Source organism: Pseudophryne corroboree, chromosome 2, assembly GCF_028390025.1.
Source record: "Pseudophryne corroboree isolate aPseCor3 chromosome 2, aPseCor3.hap2, whole genome shotgun sequence".
Lineage (NCBI taxonomy): Eukaryota > Metazoa > Chordata > Amphibia > Anura > Myobatrachidae > Pseudophryne > Pseudophryne corroboree.
This window is the reverse complement of record NC_086445.1, coordinates 1,020,398,088-1,020,410,304: the sequence shown is the minus strand read 5'-3', so window position 1 is coordinate 1,020,410,304 and position 12,217 is coordinate 1,020,398,088. Positions and strand designations below refer to the sequence as shown.

Here is a 12,217-nt window from a genome sequence, read left to right as displayed (position 1 = left end):
GCCATAATGTGTAAAAAGGGGGACACTTGCCTGCAGTAATGTATAAAATGTGGACTCTTGCCTGCCATAATGTGTAAAATGCGGACTCTTGCCTGCCGTAATGTGGGGATTTCATGTATCAAGGGCATTGCGGAGTGTGGCTTAATATGGTGCAGGGGGCATTACTGTGTGGGGCTTAAGATGGTTGAATTTTTATTTCCCTATGGTGGGCGTGATCTGTTGGTACACGGTCAAATACTGGGGTTTGAGGTAGTTTTTTCAGATGAGGCACGCCCATTAAAATGAGGCCAGCACATTCAAATAATGAGGACACGAACCCTTGCCGGGGGGATGCTGGCGACACATTAAGGGATGCATTTTTGGGGTAGATAGATACATATATATATATATATATATATATATATAGAGAGAGAGAGAGAGAGCGAGAGAGATAGATATAGATATATAGAGATAGATATATAGAGATAGATAGATAGATAGATATATAAATAGTATTTTTAGGCTTTTTGTATGTGACGGTTGTATTTTGTCGGCTAATTGTGTTATTTTATTTTCAACCAGCAATGTCATCTGCGGAGTACCGCCAATTCTGGTCAGGATTCATTGATCTGTACCGTCAGAACGAGTGCCTGTGGCGTGTCAGGAGCCCGGACTATGCCAACAGAATCAAGCGGAATCGGGCATATCAGCAGCTTATTGAGTACAGTAGAGGCAAAAACTCTGATGTTGATGTCGATTGGGTGAAGAAAAAAATTTCAAATTTCCGAACAGTGTTCGTGAAGGAACGCAAGAAGGTGCAAGATTCACAGCGATCCGGAGCCGGGACTGATGAGGTCTATAAACCGACGCTGTGGTACTATGACCAAATTCAGTTCATTATAGAGCAAGAGGCGCGGGTAAGGTCACGGGACGCTCTAGATCCAGAGTCTCCAGTTCTTGTCGAAGAGGAGGCCCAGGAGAGTCTGGATCTGGTAAGTACACACACATTTGTTTCATATGCCACCCACCAATTTTGACATAGACCTAATTTTTGTTTTTCTTATATTGCAGGATGCTACCCCGGAGCTGGAGGTGGAGCCTACCACAGGCCAAGGGGCAGAAGTGGAGGAGCCGGTAGCGGAGCCGGTAGCGGAGCCGGTAGCACCCCCACAGGCGCGCCCAGGAAGACCGAGGCGCACGGCAAGGAGGACCACTTCTGCAGCCTATAGCACCCCCTCTGGCTCCAAGCAGTTTTTTCAACGCGCTGAGGAGGTTTTGCATAGGCCCCCGGATGCCGAACAACAATTTGGCAATTTTATTGCATCGGAAATGCGCCTGATGACGGATGATCAAAAATTCATCGTCCAACGGTTAGTCAATGAGATTGTCTCACGTGGCAGGCGCCAAACACTGGTGTCGGCGTGTGAGATAGTGCCAACTGACCCTTGGTATCACCCAAATTTGTCCCATCCCCCCTTCCCAAACAACCCCCCCATGGAGCATGCGCCGGTAAACCCCCCTCAGCAACCGTATTTTTTTCCGTCGGGAGCCACACAGCCCAGCTCCTCCCTCCAATCTAGCACCTCGTCCAGTGGCATGTACTCTGACATGCAGAGTACACAGTCCTCTGTGCTGGGCGACCCACGCTTTTTTCATTTATAATTAGTTTTTTGGACCCGGTTTTTTAGTTTTGTTAGAAAAATCTGCTGGTGACCTTATCCTACGCTCTTGCTCAAAGTGAACTGTATTGAGGTCATTAGTACTGCAGCGTCGGTTTTGTGTCCTCACTGTCCCGGACTACGGATCGTTGTAAAGACTGCACTTCTTGTGTTCCTTCCAGACTGTTTGGAAATTTGATGATGTTCTTCACCCAAGGCAAAATTGCACTGTTTACCTCTACTGTACTCGGATATGCCCGTTTCCTGTTCTGTTGGCATAGTCCCTGTCCAAAGGCACTCGTTCTCATGGTACAGCTTATGAATCCTGGCCAGAGTTGGCGTTGGCATTTAATATTTTTATAAATTTTACGAAAAAACAAACTGTGTGGTGTATTTTTTTTAAAAAAGGTAAAGGGGTTTATATTGTGTTATCGGCAGGTAGTAAAAACTACATGTCCCAGCAAGCCTCCCCACATGCTGGTACTTGGAGAACCACAAGTACCAGCATGTAGAGAATTAAAAGGCCTGCTGGTACCTATAGTTCCACAACAAAAGAAATACCCCAAGAAAGACAAAACACACACACCGTGAAGGTAAAAGTTTATTGACACACACACTAACACACTCGCACATACTTACCTAGTGTCCCACGCAGCCCCTCGGTCCTCTTGTCCATGTAGAATCCATAGGTTCACTGGAAAAAAATGTCAACAAAAATCAGCCACAGAGCAGAAATGCACTGTTTTAAAAATGGCTGACAGTCGAAAAAGACACTCCCCCCAACCCTGTAATGCCATCCCACTATTATAATGAGATAGTCAAAATCTCACATAAGCCGAAATCTCACATAAGCCAAAATCTTAAGCACACAAACACAGATCTCAAGAAAAGTTAGTCAAAATCTGTCCTATCTGGCCTCCGGGGAGTTCAAGGGAAATCTCAAGAAAAAATAGGACATAGCAAGGATCTCACCGTGTGTACACACCTTAAGTGTTCCATAATCACACCAAGAATAAATATTCAATGTTCACATATAATGTGTCAATATATATTGTAGTCTGCCTGGTGATTATTTACCTCCATTATACTGAGCTCATACATACATACATACATACATACATACATACATATAGATTGTTCATACTATATTGATCACATTCATGTAATCTCTAAATATGTCTGATGGTTTTATTATAAGGTATTTGACAGCTTCCCTCATTAATATAGTGAGAAAACCTTTCAATAGTGCAGCCTTATAAGTTCTCTACTGAATTCATACACATAAGTCATTCATGTTCAAAGAGTCTGTGCGTCTACTATTTCTGATACTCTGAACTTCAGGGTATCCTCTTAAAAAACAATGATTCCTACATACAGATGTATGTATATCTGATGTAACAGGTATATAGGGCTGGACTATAGGACACATACTATGTATCTATACAGAAATAAAACTTACTGAATAGTATGTGATCACCTTACACCAATCTTATCCTACAACTTGTGACAGATATTTTCTACTGAGATGTGTTCCTACAATTATTGATGCTGCAAAGACTGAACATTTAAGCAAAAACAAACAAATGCAGTTCTAACATAAATCTGTCAATCTAGACATATAACACAAATGTCATACAAGACACCCTCCAGCCTTAGGAGCCCCGTAGGGTCACCTAGAGGAACCGTGAAGGACCCTGACCTGGAATCGCGGGTACGTATCCGGACACCTTACATAAGAATGTCCACGTATCACTTCTTTCTCATGAGAGCCAAGGTCTATATGCAGAAAAGATCTCTGGACCCAGGGGCACCTATTCCCAAGAAGACAGGACAAGCCTTTAGGTTGCATTCAGGAAGGGGTAATCTTTGGTCCTCTGATTAATTTTGCCAGCCTTTTATATACATCTCATGTACCACTCATACAACACACTCATATCATGCAGTCATACACTGATAACGAGACAACTTATACTTTAAAGACAGAAGGTTACTGGATTCTTGGATCCTGCTAACCCGTCCCCACTGAGCCCCACCATACCTCAGGAAGAGCTGAAAGAGAGTAAGAAGGTGCCAAAGCACTTGTCTTTGCTTACCCCACTGTACAGATTTATTTCAGCTGGTTCCTGGGCATCAGCAGTTGGTCTGGTCAGTGACGGCAGGAATGTAGGGGAATCCCGGACAAGACCCCCAGGAAATGTTAGGGTAATAGGCTTACACCTCAACTATCAACGCCTTAGTAGCCCTTCTGTCTTGGAGATTCAAAGTACTGGATACAGCCGGCTGGAGAGCAAGAAGTCACACTACACAGTTGTATGTATAACACTGCTCTGTCCTGTGACAGAGAGAGCTTTTATTTATACCAAAAGAGAAGTGGGCTTTTACATGCCCTCCAATCACAGTGAAGTATAAAGTTAGCTAATCATATATATATATATAACAAGTTTCAGTGACATAGAAGGTAATATTCAGAAGACACAGTCCCAAACTATTCCTGGAGTCTGTCTTGTCAAAGAATGAGGCGATTGCTGAAGATCTCTATTTCTGTAATTCTCTGTCTCCTGGCTTCGCATTCTTATCTTGTAAAGTATTTTAAGGAAACCACCTGTTGTCTCACACATACAATACAAGCAACGATGACCTTATAATATATGTAAATGGACATATATACAGTCTTTAGAATATAGTGAAACATTAATACAGCAAAAGCAATTTAATCAATATTACTCTTACAGTTGTAATAGTACGCCGCACGAGCGCTTTGCGCTGCATACGCATGCGCAGAAGTGCAGAGTTTTTGCCTGATCGCTGCACAGCGAACTAATGCAGCTAGCAATCAACTGGGAATGACCCCCATAGGACTATGCTGTAAAAGGATGTTTTTTCCCCTATGTACAGCACAGAGACTTTCTGCAGATGTAGTGGCACACCCTCCAGATGGACCTTTTTGGCAGGTACAGTCCCTTTTTTATGGTCTTTACTGTTTTTTGACTCTCCAAGCTTCCATTGAAAGTATATGAAAAGGGGCGTGGCTACGGCGCTGTACCCGTGGCCATGCCCCCTTTTAGAATTTGCATCAATGTTTAAGTGTAAATTGTTGGAGGGTATGTTGCTGCAGATGCAGTGGACCTATTTTGGGGTGTGGGGGCTGGAGCTGGAGCTCCATCAGTCCCATTGCTAATCCTGCTCTGTGAAAACACAGCAGGCAAAGGGCAGAGCCTCCCATTGGATGTAACCTGTGTGGGAGGGCGATTCTCGCCCAATCAGCTGTGGACTGGGTGTGATAGACCTGCCACTAACCCAATGAGAGCTCCTAGCCACGCCCAGCATTAGAGCTCCAGGCACAGAGTCACAGGGCTATTATATAGGAGATATTAGCTATATTAGGCTCCATGTGCAGAGACGCATTATCACCGGTCACCAGGCTGTGTAGAACAGCTCGGAGCAGACATGCAGCGGGTACAGGTATATGAGGTCCCGTAGTCTGAGAGACTGATGCTGATCTGCTTGACAGCTCCGGAACAAGTCACCATAGAAGCAGAGAACATATATTAGTCTCCATGTAATACAATACTAAACATTAATATTTAGCAGAATATACTTTTAAATACAGGGTGATTCAAAAGTTGCAGTACAACCTATTGTTTCAAAAACGGTGCAGGAAATGGGAAACTGAATACTCCAGTAAGGTATGGGTGAAGTGGGCTATCTTTTAGGGTATGTACCGAACATGGGCGCCATCTTGAAATCGGCCATCTTGAATCTAAGTCAGTTTTTTTCAAATGGAAAGGGGGTCGTGTAACATATCAAACAACATCAGAATTTGCTAAAACGTTTATTACTGGAAACTGATTTCAAATCGCAGTTATGGTTCAAAAGTTACAACACTTTTTTTGTAGAATGTAACTGAAGATGGCTTTGACAAAAGAAGAGAGAATTGAGGTCATTTTGATGTCTGGAGAACAAAGTTCCCATGTCATAGCTGCAGATTTTAACAACCGGCACCCAGAAAGACCTCCAATTTCACATAGCACTGTCAGGAGCCTAATTTTCAAATTCCATGAAACTGGGACTGTGGCTGACAAGTCACGGAGTGGTGGACCAAAAAGTGCTACTAACGAGACAACCTCAACAATGGTTTTGGCATGACGATTGGATACAGTACCTTCAAATTTGTGTTGACCAAGAGGGACAAAATGTTTAACACATTAAATTATTGTCCTTTATGGAGTTCAGTTCAGCCTGTAATTCCAACAAAAAAAGTGTTGGAACGTTTGAACCATAACTGTGATTTGAAATCTGTTTGCAGCAACAAAGTTTTTGGAAAATTCTGATGTTGTTTGACATGTTATACGACCCTCTTTCTATTTGAAAAAACTGACTAAGATTCAAGATGGCCGATTTCAAGATGGCACCCATGTTCGGTACATACCCTAAAAGATAGCCCACCACACCCATACCTTACTGGAGTATTCAGTTTTCCCATTTCCTGCACAGTTTTTGAAACAAAAGGGTGTACTGCGACTTTTGAATCACCCTGTATATAAATTTAAATGTAAAATGAATATTGCTTTAAGACGGATGAAATAGCAAGAGAACAGCTGTAATCTCAAACTGGTTTTGTGTGGACACCGAGTAACTGGTGCTGAGCCAGAAGCTTAGTAAAGTGGAGTGTGGGAGAAATAAGCAGTGTGACATGGGAAGCAGCCGGGGCATGAGAGAGAGCGTGTTACTGCAGTACATATCAGTGTATTACAGCAGGACCCTCCCTGCTTCACATAAATATCTTACTCTGCTTTGTCCTTAATCAGAGAATTATTTTATCCGCAATGGGGATATATGCACGGCTGGATGTGTTTCGTGTAAATGGCACAGGCATGAAATGCTTTGTAAAACGCAGTTATTTGTGTACACGTCGTATAGGACGCATCTCAGCATGGGATTATAATCCCGGGGGGGGGGGGGGGGGGGGGGCTACGGCTACCCCCCGCTACCCTAGTGCCTAACCTTCCCTAGTGCCTAACCCCCCCTGGTGCCTAACCCCCTCCAACCGGGCCCTAACCCTAAGGCGAACTGCGATACTTATCTTCGGGATGTCGGCGTTTCGCCACCGGTCTCCTTAGTATTATCGGGATTCCGGCGTTGGTCACATGACTGCTGGCATCCCAACCGCTAGGATGCTAAACGCATCCCATCTATATATATGCCTATGGTGAGACTGCACAGCGTGGTAAAAAGTTCATGCACCTGTGTCTATGACCACTCTCCAAGTAATAACTTTTTACAGTTTTGGTCTCCTCCCCTGTCCCTTCCTCTATATAATGCAGCCTCCTGTACCCCTCCGCTCCATATGCACATCAAATAGGCAATTATCTGTTTAATCGTTACAGGATGACAGCTGCTGCCCCCTTGTGGTGGATACAGGAAAAGTGGCCACACAGTAATATCACGGGGGCCAATATTTACTAATATTCGTGTTTTGGCCGTTTTGAAGGGTGTTTGAACTCGAATGGTATCGGGTGCATTTTACTGCAACTTTTTGAATCCTGATACGATCATTCACTAAGCTGCCGAGTTTTGCACATTCGTAGTGTCTGTCAGGCAGCACACGGCAGTGATGCAATGTAGCGCCTATGCGCTCCATTATTCCCACCATTGGCTACAATGGAGCGCATAGGCTGACAGACACTACAGGAGCACACAGCCAATCAGGAGGGTGCCACGACGTGGCACCCCTAGGTACCCCTAGGATTCTACATGGAGAAGAGGACCGAGCCTCGTGGGAACATAGGTAAGTATGTGTGTATGTTGGTGTGCATGTATGTAATAAAGTTGTACTGTCACGGTGTGTGAGTCCTGTTTTTATTTGGGTATTTTTTTAGTAGTAGTACTACAGGTACCAGCGGGCCCGGTTTTCCACCGCATGCTGGTACTTGTGGTTCTACAAGTACCAGCTTTCGGGGGGAGGCTTGCTGGGACTTGTAGTACTGCTACTAAAAACAATATTCACAATTTCACACTCGGCTATCAGCCCCCCATCCGCCGCCCTTGGATGGGGGGACAGCCTCGGGCTTCACCCCTGGCCCTTGGGTGGCTGTAGGGGGGGACCCCTTGATTGAAGGAGTCCCCACTCCTCCAGGGTACCCCGGCCAGGGGTGACTAGTTGGGGTTTTAATGGCACGGCCGCAGGGACCGATATCAAAGTGTCCCCCGGCTGTGGCATTATCTCCCCAGCTAGTGGAGCCCGGTGCTGGTTTCAGAAATATGGGGGACCCCTACGCTTTTTGTCCCCCCATATTTTTGGAACCAGGACCAGGCGCGGAGCCCGGTGCTGGTTGATTAAATATGGGGGGACCCCTGTCATTTTCCCCCCCATATTTTTTCAACCAGGACCGGCTCAAAGACACCGAGGCTGGTTATGCTTAGGAGGGGGGACCCCACGCAATTTTTTTTCCCGTTTTTACCCTAAACAGACACTTTCCCATAGATAACCATGCACAGATCTCACTGATCCGTGCATGGTTATCCAAACTCGACTGGAAAAAGCAGGTCTATTTTATTGCTGCTTTTTTTAACTAATCGAAAAAAAACAGACCCGCACTTGAGCACTCAGAAACTAACACCCAAATATGAATGAATAGTGAATGCCCGTATTCTATGAAATAACAGCCGCGTTTGACCGATGGTCTATTCATTCGTATTTGTGAACGTTGTCATTCAAACCATTACAAATAGTCCAAACACTGCCGAGATTGGTGCTTAGTGAATTCCCGGATTGGGACCTAGAAAAAACCCCACAAATACTGGCCGGGGTGTAGTATGGTATGCCGGCGGCCGGGCTCCCGGCGACCAGCATACCGGCGCCGGGAGCCCGACCACCGGCACACCGACAGTGTGGCGAGCACAAAGGAGCCCCTTGCGGGCACGGTCGTGCGCTACGCATGCCACACTATTTATTCTCCCTCCAGGGGGGTCGTGGACCCCCACGAGGGAGAATAGCTGTCGGTATGCCGGGTGTCGGGATCCCGGCGCCGGTATACTGTGCGCCGGGATCCCGACATTCGGAATACTGAAGACCACCGATATCACGTTCACACATACATTTTTCAAAATCCAGACTTTTTTCCCAGTCCCAGCCAGACCCCCTTTCACACACAAAAGCAAATTACCAGGCCAAGCAACACAGGAATTAGGTGGCTGATTCGGATTTGGGAGCAAATAATTAGTGCCGTTTCTTGCGGCGGGCGAGGCGTGCCGTCGCGCGGGGCGCCCGCTGTGGCACTTTTGGCGGCTCCTGGTGCTTCCCCTCCTCCCCCTCATTACTACTCCGCTTTGGGGGCGCTGTTTCACGTAACTACGCATTTGCTTTGTGACACCACGACGCAACATGTCATTACGCTAAACTCTGCCCCCGAGCGGAGTACTAATGACGGGGAGGAGGGGGAGCACCAGGACTCAGGAACAACTGGCAGGCGGGAGGGAGGGGGGGTAGGAGGGAGATGCTGGCGGGCTGGCAGACTGGCGGGTGCTGTAAACACCCCTGACAATGAGTACTACACAGCCCTGGCAACTGGCATTACACAGCCCTGGCAACTGGCATTACACACCCCTGGCAACTGGCATTACACAGCCCTGGCAACTAGCATTACACAGCCCTGGCAACTATCAGTACACAGCCCTGGCAACTGGCATTACACAGCCATGGCAACTAGCATTACACAGCCCTGGCAACTAGCATTACACAGCCCTGGCAACTAGCATTACACACCCCTGGCAACTGGCATTACACAGACCTGGCAACTATCAGTACACAGCCCTGGCAACTGGCATTACACAGCCCTGGCAACTAGCATTACACAGCCCTGGCAACTAGCATTACACAGCCCTGGCAACTAGCATTACACACCCCTGGCAACTGGCATTACACAGCCCTGGCAACTAGCATTACACAGCCCTGGCAACTGGCATTACACAGCCCTGGCAACTGGCATTACACAGCCCTGGCAACTGGCATTACACAGCCTTGGCAACTAGCATTACACAGCCCTGGCAACTGGAATTACACAGCCCTGGCAACTGGCATTACACAGCCCTCGCAACTATCAGTACACAGCCCTGGCAACTGGCATTACACAGCCCTGGCAACTGGCATTACACAGCCCTGGCAACTGGCATTACACAGCCCTGGCAACTGGCATTACACAGCCCTGGCAACTGGAATTACACACCTCTGGCAACTAGCATTACACAGACCTGGCAACTGGCATTACACAGCCCTGGCAACTATCAGTACACAGCCCTGGCAACTAGCATTACACAGCCCTGGCAACTGGCATTACACAGCCCTGGCAACTGGCATTACACAGCCCTGGCAACTGGAATTACACAGCCCTGGCAACTGGCATTACACAGCCCTGGCAACTATCATTACACAGCCCTGGCAACTGGAATTACACACCTCTGGCAACTAGCATTACACACCTCTGGCAACTAGCATTACACAGACCTGGCAACTGGCATTACACAGCCCTGGCAACTAGCATTACACAGCCCTGGCAACTGGCATTACACAGCCCTGGCAACTGGAATTACACACCTCTGGCAACTACCATTACACAGCCCTGGCAACTGGAATTACACAGCCCTGGCAACTAGCATTACACACCTCTGGCAACTAGCATTACACAGCCCTGGCAACTGGCATTACACAGCCATGGCAACTAGCATTACACGCCCCTGACAACTGGCATTACAAAGCCCTGGCAACTATCAGTACACACCTCTGGCAACTAGCATTACACAGCCCTGGCAACTAGCATTACACACCTCTGGCAACTAGCATTACAAAGCCCTGGCAACTGGCATTACACAGCCCTGGCAACTAGCATTACACAGCCCTGGCAACTGGAATTACATACCTCTGGCAACTAGCATTACACAGCCCTGGCAACTAGCATTACACAGCCCTGGCAACTAGCATTACACAGCCCTGGCAACTGGAATTACATACCTCTGGCAACTAGCATTACACAGCCCTGGCAACTGGCATTACACAGCCCTGGCAACTGGCATTACACAGCCCTGGCAACTGGAATTACATACCTCTGGCAACTAGCATTACACAGCCCTGGCAACTGGCATTACACAGCCCTGGCAACTAGCATTACACAGCCCTGGCAACTGGAATTACATACCTCTGGCAACTAGCATTACACAGCTCTGGACACTAGCATTACACAGCCCTGGCAACTGGCATTACACAGCCCTGGCAACTAGCATTACACAGCCCTGGCAACTGGCATTACACAGCCCTGGCAACTAGCATTACACAGCCCTGGCAACTGGAATTACATACCTCTGGCAACTAGCATTACACAGCTCTGGACACTAGCATTACACAGCCCTGGCAACTGGCATTACACAGCTCTGGCAACTAGCATTACACAGCCCTGGCAACTGGCATTACACAGCCCTGGCAACTGGCATTACACAGCCCTGGCAACTAGCATTACACAGCCCTGGCAACTGGAATTACATACCTCTGGCAACTAGCATTACACACCACTGGCAACTATCAGTACACAGCCCTGGCAACTGGCATTATACAGCCCTGGCAACTAGCATTACACGCCCCTGACAACTAGCATTACACAGCCCTGGCAACTAGCATTACACAGCCCTGGCAACTATCAGTACACAGCCCTGGCAACTAGCATTACACAGCCCTGGCAACTGGAATTACACACCTCTGGCAACTGGAATTACTCAGCCCTGGCAACTATCATTACACAGACCTGGCAACTGGCATTACACAGACCTGGCAACTATCAGTACACAGCCCTGGCAACTGGCATTACACAGCCCTGGCAACTGGCATTACACAGCCCTGGCAACTAGCATTACACAGCCCTGGCAACTAGCATTACACAGCCCTGGCAACTAGCATTACACACCCCTGGCAACTGGCATTACACAGCCCTGGCAACTAGCATTACACGCCCCTGCCAACGAGCATTACAAAGCCCTGGCAACTATCAGTACACAGCCCTGGCAACTAGCATTACACAGCCCTGGCAACTGGCATTACACAGCCCTGGCAACTAGCATTACACACCCCTGGCAACTGGCATTACACAGCCCTGGCAACAAGCATTACACGCCCCTGCCAACGAGCATTACAAAGCCCTGGCAACTATCAGTACACAGCCCTGGCAACTAGCATTACACAGCCCTGGCAACTGGCATTACACAGCCCTGGCAACTGGAATTACACACCTCTGGCAACTGGCATTACACAGCTCTGGCAACTAGCATTACACGCCCCTGACAACTAGCATTACACAGCCCTGGCAACTATCAGTACACAGCCCTGGCAACTAGCATTACACAGCCCTGGCAACTGGAATTACACAGCCCTGGCAACTAGCATTACACAGCCCTGGCAACTGGAATTACACACCTCTGGCAACTAGCATTACACAGCCCTGGCAACTGGCATTACACAGCTCTGGCAACTGGCATTACACAGCCCTGGCAACTAGCATTACACGGCCCTGGAAACTAGCATTACACAGCCCTGGCAA

General features: G+C 47.5%; 1 protein-coding gene across 1 annotated transcript; it reads left to right on the top strand.

The window, feature by feature from the left end:
- Positions 1–563: 563 nt before the first annotated feature.
- LOC134988148 (uncharacterized) lies at positions 564–2,018 on the top strand. The gene is made up of 2 exons (XM_063950526.1): positions 564–971; positions 1,051–2,018. The coding sequence occupies exons 1-2, from the start codon at positions 564–566 to the stop codon at positions 1,639–1,641; spliced, it is 999 nt and encodes a 332-aa protein (XP_063806596.1). The 3' UTR covers positions 1,642–2,018.
- Positions 2,019–12,217: the final 10,199 nt, after the last annotated feature.